Consider the following 18,680-nt stretch of genomic DNA (forward strand, 5'->3'; position numbering starts at 1 on the left):
CTCACTCCTTGGCAAGCCCTCTCCTAGGCCGCTCCCTCGGCTGTCTCCGGTGTCCAGGGCTCACCCCCGGCTTGTCTCTGGGAGCTCTGATTTGCCCAACCTTCCCTATCTCCCTACCTATTGCCATTTTGCCACATTCCCTTCACTCTCTGCATTGGCCCACCCTGCCTTATCAGTGGTGTTTAATGACTGCTTACTGTATGCAGAGCACTGTATTTAGCGCTTAGGAGAGTACAGTAGACTGGAGCTGGTAGACATGTTCTTTGCCCAAAACAAGCCTACAGTCTAGAGCCCTAGCCCTATTCCAATGCCCCAGGAAGGCCCTAGCCATCCCTATACTATTCTGCGAATTCATTCCAATCAACCTTCTCTCCCAACCCCCCATAATCATGGCCAATCCCCACTCCCCACTGCCGGTCAATTCCATCCTGCTCTCTTACCCAGGCCTCATCCTCCTCTCCCTTCTCCCCCTGTTTTTCCCCAACTTCCATAAATATTCTGAGCATTGTCATCTTGTTTTTTACGGTATTTTTTAAGTGCTTAGTATAGTACCAGGCACTGCCACAGTTTGGGCTCACAGTCTTAATCCCCATTTTACAGGGAACTGAGTCACAGTGAAGTGAAGTGACTTGCTCAAGGTCCCCATAGCAGACAGATGGCGAAGGCAGGATTAGAACCCAGGTCCTTTTAACTCCCAGGCCTGGGCTCTATCCACTAGGCCACGCTGTTTTTCTGCTTCTTTAGATGAGCGTTTGTCATCTTCCACTCTCTTTGTGACATATTTTCTTCCTGTTGCTTCTCTTCTGTACTCTCAAAGATCCTACAACTCTGCAATTCAGCAAGCAGCTTGAGTCCATGACTGATTCTGGGCTTATATAAATTGAATACCTTTCTTCTGGGATCTGAGAATCACTTGTTTCACTCTACAGCAGAGCAAAAACAAAATTGTGCATTAACATCAAAGAGCTGTTCCTTAGCATTTTGGAAACACTTCAATCAATCATTATTTAGTACTTACTGTGAGTGAAGCATTACTAAGTGCTTGGTGACACCAGTGAATTGGGTGAAACCTATCTGGACTTCAGTATTTTTTTCCCTGTTGTAGACCGGCTTGCAAGATTACAAGAACTTTCCGAAGCTGATGATATTTTCTTGATAAGTGATAACAGGGGGACTAACCAAGAATTCTGGGAATGAATCAGTTCTGCAACTGAATTTTTTTATGGTATTTGTTAAGTGCTTACTTTGTGCCAAGTGCTGTACTAAGCGCTGGGGGAAGATTCAAACCAATCAGGTCAGACAGGGTCCCTGTCCCACATGGAGCCCACAGTCTTAATCTCCATTTTAGAGATGAGGTAACTGAGGCTCAGAGAAGTTAAGTCACTTACCCATGGCCACACAGCAGACAACTGGAGAAGGCAGGATTAGAACCCATGTCCTTCTGACTCCCAGGCCCGTACTCTATCCATTAAGCCATGTTGCTTCTCCAAATTTTTGCTGCAGATTGCCTACCAGGGAAAAGTTTGTATAATACAATAGTATTACAACTACTTTCAGTGAAAGGACCTTGATATTTCTAGAACAGGAGTGAATTAAGCGTGAAACTTTGCAGTTACGAAAATATTGTTTGCATTTTATACCTTAACGATAATGGGTTGGTTCCCCTCTCAACAGTCAGACATCACCATCATCATGCAAAGCAGGATTTATTGAACCTACTCTGAATAGGCACGTCTCAGAGATCTGTTCTCTGTCACTGTCACTGTCCTGCTACTAATAATAATAATGATGGTATTTGATGAATGTTTTCTATGTACCAAGCATTGTTCTAAGGGCTAGGGTAGAAACAAGATAATTAGGTCAGGCACAGTCCTTGCTCACGTGGGACTTACAGTTCAAGGGGGAAGGAGAACAGTTATTGAATCCCTATCTCTCTTGGATATTTCCCCACCCCATCCTGTGGAAGCCCTGTCCCCCGTTTAACCCCTGCTTCAAAAGTAAAAGTGGACATTATCAGACAGAGGTTAAAAGGGCCATAAAGCTCCTTTTGGCTATAATTTGTGGCCGGGACAGGGACCCACAACCCAACTGCCGTTGTGGGCAAACACGTAACCACCACAGCCACTTGGCCCCCAGAACTACCCGTTGCACCCAAACCCTTGGTCTATTTAAACTTTGTTCTCGCAACCCCAGTCATACCTATGTTTCCTGACTCGTATAGTTGCTGAAGACTTGACTGCCACAGACGGGCAGAAAATGCTCCGATGAAACTCTGCATTCCATTGAGTTCTGTTTGAGAGGTGTCTGGGTTTGTTTTCAAAGGGGAGTGAGGTGGCTAATGTTTAGATTCTTTGGTGTCTTTTGGTTCCTCCAAAAGGCAGGGAGATCTGGAAAGTTGAGCAGATGTCTGTGAGTTGTAGCAAAACCTGGACCCAGAGATCCCTTTATTTTGAGCTGCGAGCCCTTTCCACCTTGCGTTCCATTTCCTGGTTCCTTAAGCTCCTTCTTGAAGAGCAGGTGGAGAGGTCAAAGAATGTTGGGTCATGCAGCCCAGCAAGACTTTAAGGACCCTGAAGTCCTTAAAGTCCTTTCCCTGCCTCTAGACTGTAAGCTCATTGTGGGCAGGGAATGTGTCTGATATATTGTACTCTTCCAAGTACTTAGTACAGTGCTCTGCACACAGTAAATGCTCAATAATCACCACTGATTGATTAAATGAAGTGACTTGCCACAAGGTCACACAACAGGTAGGTGGCAGGGTTGGAATTAGAACCCCGATCCTCTGACTCCCAGGCCTGTGCTCTTTCCTTTAGCCCAGGCTGCTTCTCTAATCAATTCTCCATTCAGGGTCTCGGTCCTGACATCTCAGGGCTGGGGCTCATTGTTCCCACTGGGAGACTCCATCTAAAATGGGAATTAAATGCCTGTTCTCCCTCCTGCTTAGACTGTGAGCCCTGTGTGGGACAGGGACTGTCAGACTTGCCTATCTGGTAACTATTCAAGAGCTTAGTAGATTACTTGGCACAAAGTAAGTGCTTAACAAATGCTACGGTTGTTATTGGTGTTATCAGCTCATTTTCCTGTGCCAATTCCTGAAAAATAGAAATAATAATGCCAACTTCCCTCACTAGCATGTGGTTCTGGATTCACACCATTCTAGTAGAAATTGGGGCAAGAGGGAGAAAGTGCTAAATATGCCTTTTTCCTTTTGAATTTGCAGATGAAGGGGCTTCTTTGTATCCCTGTGACGATACCTATTGTGGACCCTTTCCCGAGTCAGAGCCCGAGGTGAAGGCTGTGGCCCATTTCCTCCGCAAACGCAGGAAGTACATCAGCGCTTACCTCTCCTTCCATGCATACGCCCAGATGCTGCTCTACCCCTACTCTTACAAATATGCCACAATTCCCAATTTCAGCTGTGTGGTAAGTACTTGATTAGAGGAGAGACTTGAGACTTGTATTTTGAAGCTCCCTAGAATAGTGATGGTATTAAGTGCTTGCTCTATGGCAAATCAATCAATCAGTCAGTTAGGGAAGTGGCATGGCCTAGTGACAAGAGCCTAGACTGGGGAGCCAAAAGACATGGGTTCTAATCCTGGTTCCACCACTTGTCTGCTGTGTGACTTTGGGCAAGTCTCTTAACTGCTCTGTGCTTCAGTTACCTCATCTGTAAAATGGGGATTAAGATTGTGAGCCCCACATAGGACAGGGACTGAGTCCAACCTGACTAGCATGTATCTACCCCATTGCTTAGAACAGTGCTTGACACATAGAAAGCGCTTAACAAATACCATAATGATTATTACTTAATGATATGTATTGAGGGCTTACTGTGTGCAGAGCACTGTACTAGCACTTATTTATTGAGCACTTGGGAATGTACAATGCAGTAGAGCTGGTGAGATCCCTGCCCACAAGGAGCTTACAGTCTACAGGGGGAGACAGATGAGACACAGCATAGCCCAGTGGACAGAGTACGGGCCTGGGAGTCAGAAGGTTGTGGGTTCTAATCCCAGCTCCGCCACTTGTCTGCTGTGTGACCTTGGGAAGTCACTTAACTGCGCTGTGCCTCAATTAGCTCATCTGTAAAATGGGGATTAAGACTGTGAGCCTCCCTTGGGACAGGGCCAGCGTCCAACTTGATTAGCTTGTATCTACCCCAGTGCTTAGAACAGTGCTTGAAACATAGTCAGTGCTTAACAAATACCATTATTATTATTATTACTAATAATAATAATAAAATCTATTATAGATAGGGGAAATAGACTATAAGGATATGTACATAAGTGCTGTGGGCCTGGGGTGAGTATTAAAGTGCTTAAGGGGTACACAACCAAGTGCATAGTTGACAGGGAAGGAAGGGAAGAAAGTGGAAAAGAGGTCTTAGTCACAGTTGACATCTTGGAGGAGATGTGATTTTGGGAGGGTTTTGAAAGTGGAAAAAGTGGTGATTTGTCACATATAAAGGGGGAGGGATTTCCACGCCTGAGGGAGGACAAGGGCAAGGGGTTGGTAGCTAGGTGCTGGGATAGGTAGAAGATGAATCAATCATATTTACTGAGCACTTATTGAAGGCAGAGCACTGTACTAAGCACTCAAAGAGTACAATATAATAGAGTTGGTAGAAACGTTCTCTACCCACAATTTTGATGGGACACGGTTCCCTGACAGGAAGGAAGAACAGGAAATTTTTCCCAGTTTTACAGAGACGGCACTGTGACACATAGAGATTAAAAGACTTGCCCAAGGTCATGCAGCAGGCCACTGGCTGTCAGGATTAGAACCCAGGTCTCCTGATTCCCAGTCCCATGTTCTTCCCAGTAGGTCACACTGCTTATAAAATCATACTGGTCTCCATGTGTCCATGAGGTATTTAATTCCAGATGTAGCATTTCTTTCACCCAGCCAAACATAATTTACATTTTTTAAATGAATAATTGCAAAGGAATTAGAATATAATTAAAATGAATTAAAATTAAATTAGTGCTACTAAGAGTTACTTAGTTAAAGAGGGCCACTAGATCCCTGGGCATGCACCTGAAAATCTCCCCCTGTGGAATGAAAAATGCACAACCAGAAATACTTAGGACTTGAATAATCTTGTCTTTTTTAACATCTTAATATTGCCATGATTAACATCGCTGAAATGAAAATGGCCAGTGCTTTTTAGCTATTAGCATTCACCTCTGACTGAACCTTTAGTCAGTCAGCCAATCATGTTTATTGAGCACTTTGCAGAACCCTGTACTAAGTGCTTGGGAGAAAATATAACAGACACATTCCCTGTCCACAATGAACTTACCATCTAGAGAGGGAGAGAGACAATAATATCAATAAATAAATTACAAATATGTACATAAGTGCGAGGGGCAAAAACCTTTAGCTCTTTACAGGGAAGGTCATTTAGCTCCCTGTTCTGCATTTTTCCAGAACCCCTCATCCCAACCTTCCCTTCAGCAACCCAGGAGGTTAATATATTTGGAGTCCTTCTGACTCCTCCATTCCTCCTAGGAATCTCATTCTTTTCTCACACTCTACTGCTCCTTGACTGCATCTTATGGTGTAAAAGAGAATAGAATCAAACGTACAACAAAGCCAAACTATAGAGGAGCTAAGACCTTAAGGATGGGCAGTACATCCCTATATGATAATAATGTATTTTTTAAGTCCTAAACTATGTGCCAGGCACTGTACTAAGCGCTGGGGTGGATGCAATCTAATTAGGTTGGATACAGTCCCTATCCCACATGGGGCTCACAATCTCAATTCTCATTTTACAGATGAGGTAACTGCGGCACAGAGAAGTGAAGTGACTTGCCCACCATCACACAGCAGACAAGTGGTGGAGCCAGAATTAGAACCCCTGACCTTCTGACTCCCGGGCCCGGGCTCTATCCACTATGCCATACTGCTTCTCTATTGCTGCTACATATCTCTCTTTGTGGAGTGGTGAGCGAGTGGGAGAGTCTCACAACTCTCCTAAGGGTCTTTTCAGTATGTTTCTCAAAGCCCCCACTGGCCTCAGGTCAACCTAATAAATGGCATTTATTGAGAACCTCCTGTGTGCAACAACAACTAAGCTCATGGGAGAGTACAGTGGGACGTAGCTCAATCTATCAATCAATCAGTGGTATTGATTGAGTGTTTACTGTTTGTAGAGCATTGTACTAAGCACTTAAAAGTACAGTATAACAGAGTTGGTAGACATGTTCCTTGCCCACAAGGAGCTTATAGTCTAGTAGAAAGGGCTTGGCCTAGTGGAAAGATTATGGGCCTGGGAGTCAGAGATCCTGGGTTCTAATCTCAGCTCTGCCACTGGACGGCTGTGTGACCATCAGCAAGTCACTTAACTTCACTAGGTCTCAGTTTCCTCATGTAAAATGGTGATTAAATACCTGTTCTCCCTCCTACTTAGACTATGAGCCTCATGCAGGACAGGGACTGTGTCAGATCTGACTATCCTGTACCTTCCCCAGCACTTAAAAACCCTTAATATTTAATAGCGGTACAGACACAACCCATGCCCTAAAGGATTTTTCAATTGAACAGAACTCTAAAGGTCAATTACCTTTGTAGATTGTGAGTTCTTAATGGGCCAGGGTCTGTGTCTAATTTATCCTCCACTGAGTTCTTCAACAGTGCTTAGTAGAGTGCTCAGCACTTTGTGGGCTCTCAATCAATGCTATTAAAAAGATGCATGCAGTTCCATCTCCAAGGCTGCCCAGTGGCTCTCCTTTTTTCCTGCATTCAGTCGGAACTTGTTGACTCCAAGATTTGCACTCCACCATCCCTGCTGATTCTTGATTCAAGTGTTTAGTTCAGTGCCCTACTTCCCCCACCCCCTTTTACTTTATCTGACTTTCATCTCACTCCACTCACCACCACCACCTTCATCATCTATAGTAATTATAGAGTGTGCAGATCACTGTACTAAGAACTTGGGAGAGTACAGATTTGGCAGACACGTTCCCTGCCCACAGCGAGCTAAAACGTGCCTTCCTTTCTTTCTCTCCACCATCATTCTTTCCATTTATCATTTTCCTCGACCCTTCCACCCAGAGAATGATCTCCAAGGTAGGTTTATAGCCTCTCCTAGGGCCTCTGACCAGCCCTTTGTCACCTCTCCTTTATTCAGGCCCTGGTTATCCAGGCCATGAATAACCTACCAGTCAGGAAATCAAATGGTGCTATTTCTGGGACACGTATTTTGTGCTAAGCACTGTGCTAAGCAGTTAAAGAAAGTCACAGTTGCCCTGCCCTCAAGAAGCTTACACGGTAATGAAGAGAGACCAAATGGATTTATGTAACATGGGTGTAGGAGAAAGAACAAAAATAGAGCAGGAAGTAATACAAATAGTTTAATCAGTCCATCAATGGTATTTACTGAGTGCTGCTTGCGTGCATAGCACTGTACTAAGTGCTTTGTAGAGTACAGTACAATAGAATTTTTCTTGGTTTTTTGGGGGGTTTTTTTGGCATTTGTTAAATGCTTACTATGTGTCAGTCACTCTGTTAAGCCTTGGGGTAAAAACAAGCTAATCAGGTTGGTCCATGTAGAGTTGGTAGACATGATCCCTGCTCCCAAGGAGCTTACAATTTTGTGGGATCAAAAGAGCTTAATAAATCATAGAATGGATAAATAAGTAAAAATATACCTATATGCTGAGCTTAGGATATAAAATAGAATAAATACAAAAGTGCTAGCGGAGGCTATTGGGTTATCATGACTGGCGAAGGTTTTCAGTATTCCTTCCACAGGCTACTGGCCTTTTCATTCTTTTCTACTCAGCATAACCATGTGAAGGGAGGCAGGGAAAGTGGATTTTGCTCCTACTGCAGCTGTGGGAGAAAGTTTTTTCTGGAGACGGTGGTCTAGCTATGGCCCAAGTTTAAGGCTCTGGATATTCCATTATCCATTCATGTCTGGGATTACCTTTGATAATTAGATGGTATTTATATTCTCTTGACATACTGCACAGGACATCTGTGATATCAGAAGTTCCTGTCCTCAGTGGAAGTGGGCAGGAGATGCTAATTTAAAGTAGAAAAAAGTAGAAGGCAGCACAATTCAAGCTTTGACTGTAGCTAAAATCAAGATGACCGGTTCTAATTAGAAGCCAGCCATCTCTGGATAATAATCCAGGATAATCAGAGTCTATTAAATAAACCAAATCATTCCACCAATCTGCTAGGGACTGTGCTTTAGCTGGGATGTTTGAAATGTCGTTCCCAATTACTCTTTCAGTCATTTGGGGGGGGGGAATTGTTTTTAAGCAGCGTTGCCCTTTATCTTTCTTAGGCAGCTGTACAGAGGAGGATACACAGTAGAAGAGCAAAGGGAAAAGGAGACGCCAAGGAGAAATGAGGAGCCCCTGGAACATGAAAGTGCACTTTCAAAATTAAAATTTCCTTCTTTGGACAGGACATTTTTGGACAAAAGGCTAAACTGAGAGGATTCATTCATTCAATAGTATTCATTGAGTGCTTACTATGTGCAGAGCACTGTACTAAGCACTTGGAATGTATAAATCAGCAACAGATACAGTCCCTTCCCTTTGACGGGCTTACAGTCTAATCGATAAAAATTATATTTCATTTTTTGAGGGTGGCATCTTCTGAGGGAAATGAACAGTCCTCACAGGCCAAAAGGAAGGGCCAAAAGGTGAAAGCTGGGAATCATCAGTTGCCTCAGGCAGAAGCAAGAACACTCAGTCAGTGGAATGTATTGAGCGCTTATTGTGTGCAGAGCACTGTCCTCAGAATGTGGGAGAGTACACTACAACAGAGTTGATAGACACATTCTCTGCCCACAAGTTTACAGTCTAGATGGGGAGACGAACATTAATACGAATAAATGAATAAGAACAGCATTTACTAAGAACGCAGACCTAATTGTTCCTTACATGAACAGAGCAATTGCTTCAGCCCAGTTCAATGCATGTTAGTAGGTTCCCAGAGGCTGTTGAAATTAAGGACTAAATTATTCAAAGGTGAACTGAAATAGAAGACTACCTGTAACAGCATCCTTTTGCTGTTCTAGTTTAGATACCTTTATTATCTGTAGGGTAAAACTATTTCATTTAAAATATTAGAAATTCACCATAGATCATTAATGTCTTGAGTAATTACAGATTTTCAAGCTTGTAGAGTTTTCATTCATCAATTCTTTCTGGCTACATTAAAATCATTAGATCGGCTCCCTGAGGACAGGTAATTTTTGATGGTATTGAAGTGCTTACTTTGTGCCAAGCACTATTCTAAGTGCTGGGGTAGATAAGAGATCATCATGTAGGAAAAATAATAATAATAGTAATTATGGTATTTGTTAAGTGCTTACTGTGTGCCAGGCACTGTTCTAAGTGCTGGGGTAGATACAAGGTAGTCAGGTTGTCCCACGTGGGGCTCACAGTCTTAATCACCATTTTAGAGATGGGGGAACTGAGGCCCAGAGAAGTGAAGTGACTTGCACAAGGTCACACAGCAGACAAATGGCAGAGCCGGGATGATCCTGTCCCACATCAGGCTTACCATCTAAGTAAGTGGGAGTAGGATTTAATCCCCATTATAAGATGAGGAAACTGAGACCCAGAGAAGTTAGGTGACTTAACCAACATCACACAGCAGACAAGAGACAGAGCTAGGATTAGAACCAGGTCCTCCATGTGTCTTTTTGTTTTACTCTTCCTAATACTTTGCTTAGAACAGGGGCCTGCACTCAGTATAACTGCTCAGTAAATACCACTGATTGAGCTTGATTCTATCTTCAAGCTCAGAGAAGCAGTCCTAAGGCCAATCGATCAACAGTATATTGTGATTATCTACGGTGTACTGAGCATTCTTCTAAGCACTGAGGAGAGTACAATAAAAGACAACATAAGCCCTGCCGAGAGGGAGCTCACAGTCTAGTCAGGGAGACCGAAAGGATTTAGATTTAGGTGAATGGAGAGAAGAGAATGAATGTGCACAATGCCATTTTGTGTCTTCTGCTGGGGCAGACTGAAGGCAGAGGAATAAGTAGATGCTAATAAAGATTCTGCTGAATTTCTGGCCACATGCTCCCCAAACCTGCACCACCTCCTCAACCCAGTTTAAGAGCCACACTGTGAGAAAACAAAGAGGGCTTTGGCAAAAGCAGCTGTTGCCAAAATAATGAGTTTTTCTGCTTGAACCAGACCCAAGCCTACTAGAAACAGAATGAGGAAGGTTGGATTATAACACATTCAGGCTTTGACACTTTGTGAAACTATGTTTCACTGACCCCTTTATCAGTGGTAGAGCTATTATTAACACTTGTGTTCCTGCTGGGATGGATACAAGCAAATCCAGTTGGACACAGTCCCTTGTCCCACGTGGGGCTCACAGTCTCAATTCCCATTTTACAGATGAGGTAACTGAGGCAGAGAGAAGTGAAGTGACTTGCCCAAGGTCACACAGCAGACAGTGGTGGAGCCAGAATTAGAACCCTTGACCTTTTGACTTCCAGGCCTGTGCTCTATCCATTTTGCCTTGCTGCTTCTCAATGCAAAAATGATATTTGCTTGGCTTGAGTTTAGCTTGGCTACTGATGTGTTTTTTGTTTGTTTTTTTGGTATTTAAGTGCTTCCTATGTGCCAGACATTGTACCAAGTGGTAGGATATATACAAGCTAATCAAGTTGGACACAGTCCATGTCCCACATGGGACACAGTCTTCGTTCCCATTTTCAGATGAGGTAACTGAAGTACAGAGAAGCTAAGTGACTTGCCCAAGATCACACAGCAGACACGTGGCAGAGTCGGGATTAGAACTCAGGTCCTTCTGACTCCCAAACCTATTGGTTCTTTAGGGCTGGGGCATATACCAGTCTTTCTACCATCCTGTGAAAGCTTAGACTATGAGCCCCGAGTGGGACAGAGACTGTATCCTGCCTGATTAACTTGTATCTACCCCAGTGTTTAGAGCAGTGTTTGGCATGTAATAAGTGCTTAAATACCATAAAAACTCTCACCCCCTTTAGACTGTAAGCTTGTTGTGGGCAGGGAATGTGTCTATTGTTATATTGTATTCTCCCAAGCCCTTAGTACACAGAGCACACACTAAGCGCCGTCGACCCCTGGGCCACGTCCTCCCGCGGTCCCGGAATGCCCTCCCTCCTCACCTCCGCCAACTAATTCTCTTCCCCTGTTCAAAACCCTACTTAGAGTTCACCTCCTCCAAGAGGCCTTCCCAGACTGAGCTCCCCCTTTTCCCTCTGCTCCCTCTAGTCCCCTTCACCCCCCACTTCACCTCCCCTCAGCTAAGCCCTCTTTTCCCCCCTTTCCTTCTGCTCCTCCCCCTCTCCCTTCCCCTCAGCACTGTATTCGTCCACTCAATTGTATATATATATTTTCATTATCCTATTTATTTTGTTAATGAGATATACATCACCTTGATTCTATTTATTTGCTATTGTTTTAATGAGATGTTCATCCCCTCAATTCTGTTTATTGCTATTGTCTTTGTCTCCCCAATTAGACTGTAAGCCCGTCAAAGGGCAGGGACTGTCTCTATCTGTTACCAATTTGCACATTCCAAGCACTTAGTACAGTGCTCTGCACATAGTAAGCGCTCAATAACTACTATTGAATATTGAATAAGCGCTCAATAAATATGATTGACTGACTAAACTGTGGCATGAGGGCTTCATATTAGGGTGTACTTCACTGCCAGGCGTACCCCCACTTAGATAGTCAAAATAAAAAGTTCTTAACCCATGTGGGATTGAGACCCAAATTATACTGCCACTTCAGAGCACTTTTTGATCCAGAGAAGTCTGAGACATATCATTCATCACATTGAGGTTCTCACCCATCATCCCATTGTGCTGGTTCAAGACTTTGGACTCAAAATCTGCAGCCACCCATGTTGAAAAGCCTTTTCTGTTCATCTCGATAGTCACATGCCGAGAGAGAGGCCCCTTGGTTTAGCTAATGGTTGTAGCCTGTTATGTAATTAATGGGAAACACTAATTGACTCTCTTTCTCATGCACACAGGAATCTGCAGCTTACGACGCTGTCAATGCTCTTCAGTCAGCTTACGGTGTGAGGTACAGGTACGGCCCTGCCTCCAGTACCCTGTGTAAGTGTCGTTTGCCGTTTGTTCCGGGACGGTCTCTCTAACCCATTTGCCTTAGATGAAACAGGAAGTGTCTGACGGCTCCTGGACTTTGACCCTACTAAACTGGCTTCGGAGGGCAGAGGGAATTTATGTGGGATTAGTTTGATGTGCTCTGAGAGAAATCTCTAAATCAGTCTGAACAGAGTCTGAACTGAAACCGATACTAGGTTTGCTATATGTGCTATAATAATGTTGGTATTTGTTAAGCGCTTACTATGTGCAGAGCACTATTCTAAGCGCTGGGGTAGACACAGGTTAATCAGGTTGTCCCACGTGAGGCTCATAGTTAATCCCCATTTTACAGATGAGGTAACTGAGGCACAGAGAAGTGAAGCGACTTGCCCACTGTCACACAGCTGACAAGTGGCAGAGCCGGGAATCGAACCCATGATCTCTGACTCTGAAGCCCAGGCTCTTTCCATTGAGCCACGCTGCTTCCCCCTTATTCCTTATTCAGGCATGTAGCACATTTTCAACTGTTATTTCTTTCTTAAGACATGGCTTAAGTAATGTTTCTCTTCCTAGTTACACAAAGTAAGTATTTGATAAATACCATTGATTGATTGATTAAAAACTTTTGCTTCTCAGAAGAGCATTTTGTCAGTTATTTGCCTTAGTAAAAGACCTTTCTAGTAAACTAGGACATTTCTGCTTCTTGTTTTAGAGTAGGTAATCCTAAAAGAAACATTTAATAAGTAGAGTAATTGACACTGCCAGTCAGATACACTTGTCCAACATTGTCAACAACCAGTAATTCAATGTCTGGCAAAGACATTTGAATGCAGTTTTATAACTCTTTATTTCTACTAGAGAAAACCAGAAAAGCAGACTCATTATTTAAGGGTTGGTTTTCCGATCAATGCTAGTCGCGTAATCTTAAATCGTAATAAAAATACATTGGACTAAAAAGCTTTTTCCTTTACATCACAATTCACCCTTTATTGCCTGATATTAAGATGAAGTCACAAAGTTAGATTTAAGAGGACTGTCCGTTGCTATAGAAACGAAAGCATCACATTGTGATTCAGAGTTGTGATGACACTCCAGGCTCTCAGCTGCTGGCCTTAGGTCTCTCTGATTCTATCCTGCTTCCCCTATTTGATTATCTCCATCACTGGCATCATCTTTCTCCCACCTGCTGGGAGAAAGTTCAAGAAAATAATGGCTTAGTCGAATGATGTGAATGGAAGCCAAAGGAAAGATTGGTCTACTGGAATCAATCAATCAGTAGTATTTATTCAATGTCTACTGTAAGCACAGTGCTATAATAAGTTCTTGGGAGAGTTCAGTAGAAGAAGATATGCTTCTTTTCCCACGTGGTGCTCACAATACAGCAGAACCTACAAGTTTTTGAAATGTATAGTTACAAAAATCGGATCAAAAATATAGAAATAGGTTTGCATTAGGCTTAATATTTTGGGGGGTGGGGGGAGTTATGTTTTAAGGGTTCCCAACTGGTTTGAGGAATAACAGTTAAGTGGATTGTTGCATGGTCCCTTCCAAAGAAAAGCAAGATCCCTGACCATCTGCTTCTCTTCCAGATGTTAGCTCCGGCAGTTCGATGGATTGGGCATACAAAACCGGAATTCCCTATGCATTTGCCTTTGAGCTCCGTGACACTGGGCACTTTGGTTTCTTGCTGCCGGAATCTCTAATCAAACCCACGTGCATGGAGACAATGCTGGCTGTTAAAAATATCACACTGCATCTGCTCAAGAAGTGTCACTGAGAGGATGCCATTGGGCCTGGACGTCAGCATACCAGGTGGCAAAATCTCGTCTGGCCAAAATCCCTGCCGTGCTGACTGTTAGCTAGGATTTCCCTTTGATTTTTGCCCATCTACGATTAGGAAGGAGCAAAGCCGATACTGTTTAGGATGAATTTGGATGAAGCTGACTTCAAAGAGGGCTCCCTCTGGGCCCTCAGCTTGTCAGGACTCAGGGGAGTAAAGCGAAAATTGGGCTGGGTAAATTTCTAGAGAAAGTATTATTGTCTTATTCCACCCAAGGCCAGGATAATGACAGAGAAACTATTTTATATACCTCTATTTAGTCCAAAGACAATCCTGATTTCCCTTCAGTAAATCTTGCATTTCTATTTGGGAATCTACATTATCTAATGTGTGTGATTTTTTTTTTAAATCAGTAACTGCTGGAATTTTTATTTTAAAGTACATTCATTCTTGCTGGAATTCAACATCTAAGAGTATGATGTGTATAAAGCGTGATGGAAGGAAAGGAATATGCAGCACCATAAAGCAGCTGTAAATTGGCCATATGCAAAGGTGCTGTCCAAGAATACCGTCACAGTCAATTTTCTATTTGTTTTAGAAACCCTGTATCAGTTAATTAGCATTGTATATGGAATTAATGGTAAGTATTTCAAGTTTACTGTTGCCATATGTTTCCTGCAGAGGGTAATCTGAAGCCAGAGCAAATTAGTAAAATGCTAATAAACTAGTAGTGTTTCTGCCACAGAAGCACAGTGCAGAGCGCTTCAACCAGCTTTAGAGGTGGAAGTCAGATGGTTGCTAATTCCCCACTACGTACTACTTCATTTGTTTTTAAGCCATCTTCCCCCAACTACTTATTTGCCACTAAAAGGAGGAATGACACAAGACTTTTTTAGTTAACATAGGGGTTTTCAAGAACGCAGTTATCACAATGGAGCTGGATTGCCTGTTTTAATAATGATGATATTTGTTAAGCTATTCCTATGTGTCAAACACTGTTCTAAGCACAGGGGTAGATACAAACTAATCAGGTTGGACACAGTCCCTTACCCGCCAGAGGCTCACAGTCGTAATCCCCATTTTACAGATAAGGTAACTGAGTCACAGAGAAGCAAAGATACTTGCCCAAGTTCACCCAGCCGGCAAGTGGCAGAGCCGGGATTAGAACCCAGGTCCTTCTGATGCCCAGGCCCGTGCTCTATCCATTAGGCCATGATGCTTCTTTTAACTACCAAAAGGGCCAAGCACATTATCTAGACTAACAGGTATATTCAACTTTGAGAATTAGCATCCTGCTGATACCCAGGACTTTAAATGATCAGTGGGATTTCAATCCCAGCCTAAAATCAGGCATTTGGAGCAGGGAGTGCTGTTATTCAAACTCAAGTTGTGCTACGTGCCTGGAGAAGAGACAGGAAAGGTCTCCAGACACATGGAAGAGGAGAAGACTTGAGCAGGATAATGGTCACTAAATAGTGGTACATGAAGATGCTGCCTCTGCTGCCAGCAGTTACTAATTAATAGTATTTGTTAATTGCTTACTGCATGCAGAGCACTGTACTAAACACTAGGAAACAGCAATATTAAATCATCCTTGATTGGGTGTGGCCTTAAAGTCTTGTTGCTGTAAAAAGAGCAATGCTCCACTGATAGATTTTTCCAGAACTACCCCTCTAAAGTGTAAGCTTGTTGTGAGCAGGGACCATGTCTGCTAACTCTGTATTTTACTCTCTCAAGCATTTAGTCCAGTGCTTTGCACACAGTAAGAGCTCAATAAATACCATTGGTGATAGCTAAAGCTAGTACAGGAGAGTTGTATGGAAGGCAGCTGGGGCAAAACCATGGAATGCAAAGTAATCTCATGTTTTCTAAAGTAAAACTCATGTTTTCTTATAAGGGCATTTAAAATTTTTTTTCACTGCAACATTTTCACTGGATTTGAACTTATGCCATTAGACCCCTAAAAGTCTCTGGCGCTTTCCCAGTCAAAGAAATAACTATGGTCTCAATTCTCAACTTCCCTAGCACCCTTCCTCAAACCAACCACTCTTAAGAAGCAGCGTCCCTAGTGGAAAGAGCCCGGGCCTGGGAGCTAGAGGACCTGTGACCTAATCCTGACTCCACCCTTTGCTTAACCCTTGGGCAAGTCACTTAACTTCTCTGTGCCTCCGTTTCCTCATCTGTAAAATAGGGATTCAATACCCTCTCTTCCCTCTTACTTAGACTGTGAGCCCCAGATGGAGCAAGGACTGTGTTTGACCTGATTAACTTATATCTTTCCCGGTGTTTAGAACAGTGCTTGACACGGAGCAAGCGCTTAACAAATACCATCATGATTACTCTTCATTATCCCTGCAAATAGTGGGCAGCAACAGTGGATAAATTTAATCCACAGATTTTCCTAAAACCTCTTTTCTCACTAAACCTTTTCTCAGGTCTGCTAACCCAATGACAAAACCAATCTGCTCTCCTCCTTTTTTCCCAGACCACCCTCTTATGAAGTGCCTATGTGCAATGAGAATGCTAAACAGGGGCAATCAGAGGAAGAAGGGCCCGGGTAATCCAAAAACAGGATGTTCACAATCTGAGCCATTAAGATATGGCTAACATATCCCTTACCTCTTCTATGCCTCCATGAGCTTCAGGAGACTTCTGGGGACAAGCGTATGTGGAGGTATTCAAGTCAATTTTCTCTTGATGAGAAAACCCTTCTTATCTAAGGTATGACTCCTGGATGCAAAACACATTTCAAGGATAACTGGTTAAGACTGTCAGTTCTCAGCTGCCCTATTTTGGTGTGAATATGGGATCTCACATTCTGGAAGGTTTTCATTTTCTTAAGTCTTCTGGCAACTTTCACTCTCTGCTTTTTTCACCTTCATGTCAAGATGTTCTGATAAGACATTTAGAAATTGGGGTTGCTTCTGTTAAATTCCTATATGTAATGAAACAGGACATTAAAAGTAAATGAAAATCCTTCCAGTCTCTATTTTGAGTTGCCTGTTTCCCACAGTGGAAATAGTATAGCTCAAATCTTGATATTTTTTCCTGAATATATAAAATTAGAAACATTTAGTGCTGTAACTATTTGCAGTATTCTTTGCTTCATTCCCTTTACTTGTGGACCAGTTTGAGTAGATCACAGCTAAGTGATTAAACCTTGTTTATGTGCTCTGTTAATTAAATTTCCAGAAGTCTAAGTTTCAGGATGTGTGGGACCCAGCAGTGCAATGAAGAGTGTATTTTGAAGATTATGGAGAGTGATTATTACTAGTAGCAGTAATTTCATGAGACTGAAAATGTAATGATCCTTTCTCCAGATACACGAAACCCCAAATATACACTGCATATGACTCATTTCACTGAGGAACTTGATGAACAGCTACTGAATATACTTCAGGAATGGGCATGAAATCACATAATGAAATCACATAGTCTTGCCTATTTTAATTTCTAATTTCCCCTCCTTTTAACCCCTACTTGCCACTTCAGGCATTTTTTATGGTATTTGTTAAGTGCTTACTATGTGTGCCAGGCACTTTTCTAAACACTAGGGTAAATACAAAGTAATCAGGTTGGATACAGTCCATGTCCCACATGGGGCTCACAGTCTTAATCCCCATTTTACAGATGAGGAAACTGAGACCCAGAGAAGTTAAGTGACTTTCTTCTGAGTCCCAGGCCTGTGCTCTATCTAGTAGGCCACACTGCTTCTCTTGCCCTTCCTTGCCATCTAAGCATTTAAGTACCCTCAGCCCCCATAGCACTTACTCTATTACTTCCTATCTGTAACTGCTTTAAGTGTCTATCTTGGCTCGACTGTAAAATTCTTGCGGGCAGGGATCGCATATACTCATTTCATTGTACTCTTTCATTCGATTCTATTTATTGAGCCCTTGCTGTGTGCAAAGCACTGTACTAAGCACTTATTACAGTACCCTCACACAGTCAGTGCTTCATAAATGCTACTGAGAGATTGAATGGATGATTGACATGTACGAGAATAAAATGTGAAGAACAAGTCTACTCCAGTACTTAGTAGAGTGCTTGACATATAGTAAGTGCTTAACAGATATCATAAAGAAGTTCCTCTCTGACTTCCAGTAGATGTCACTAAATTGAAGATTTATTGATGAAAGCTGAAATTCTGATTGTTGATCCAAGAGCATCTCAAAATAATCCAGTCTAATAACTGAATATTTTCATCTTTTTTATAAGAGATTCCAGATAATTATAATGATGGTATTTGATAAGCACTTACTATGTGCCAAGCACAAAGCCATTGTAATGTGTCCCATGGTGAGAAAGACTAGCACACCCAGTTCTTACACTTTGAGCCAAATGAGAGCCAGGGACTGTGTTTGACCTGATTATTCTGTACCTACCCCAGTGTGAACAATATTACAATATTTGGCATGTAGTAAGCTCTTACCACATACCACAAACATTATCATTATTAGTATTAATAGTATTAGATTGTAAGCTCATGGTGGGCAGGGAATGCATCTACCAACTCTTATGATGATGATAATAATAATAATAATATTGGTATTAATCACTTACTATGTGCAGAGCACTGTTCTAAGCGCTGGGGGAGGTATTTCAATAGTATTTATTGAGCGCTTACTATGTGCAGAGCACTGTACTAAGCGCTTGGGATGAACAAGTCGGCAACAGATAGAGACAGGCCCTGCCGTTTGACGGGCTTACAGTCTAATCGGGGGAGACGGACAGACAAGAACAATGGCACTAAACAGCGTCAAGGGGAAGAACATCTCATAAAAACAATGGCAACTAAATAGAATCAAGGCG

General features: G+C 42.6%; 1 protein-coding gene and 1 long non-coding RNA gene across 4 annotated transcripts in view; one reads left to right on the forward strand and one right to left on the reverse strand.

Moving 5' to 3' along the window:
* Positions 1-16,520, forward strand: part of CPA6 (carboxypeptidase A6) — a 125,117-nt gene extending 108,597 nt beyond the window's left edge. For 2 of the 3 annotated variants that reach the window (XM_029068229.1, XM_029068230.2), the window contains exons 9-11: positions 3,221-3,423; positions 12,013-12,097; positions 13,678-14,245. In XM_029068229.1, coding sequence (XP_028924062.1) covers positions 3,221-3,423; positions 12,013-12,097; positions 13,678-13,865 — 476 coding nt within the window. In that variant the 3' untranslated portion in view covers positions 13,866-14,245. Of the gene's footprint in view, positions 1-3,220; positions 3,424-12,012; positions 12,098-13,677; positions 14,246-16,353 lie in introns of those variants that run through there. The other variant, XM_029068228.1, reaches the window with a different exon arrangement.
* Positions 13,048-16,709, reverse strand: LOC120638523. The gene is made up of 2 exons (XR_005660217.1): positions 16,488-16,709; positions 13,048-13,274 (listed from the first exon to the last, which is right to left on the reverse strand). It is a non-coding gene; the product is annotated as an uncharacterized LOC120638523 (long non-coding RNA).
* Between the last annotated feature and the right edge of the window lie 1,971 nt (positions 16,710-18,680).

This window comes from Ornithorhynchus anatinus, chromosome 7 (genome assembly GCF_004115215.2).
Source record: "Ornithorhynchus anatinus isolate Pmale09 chromosome 7, mOrnAna1.pri.v4, whole genome shotgun sequence".
NCBI lineage: Eukaryota > Metazoa > Chordata > Mammalia > Monotremata > Ornithorhynchidae > Ornithorhynchus > Ornithorhynchus anatinus.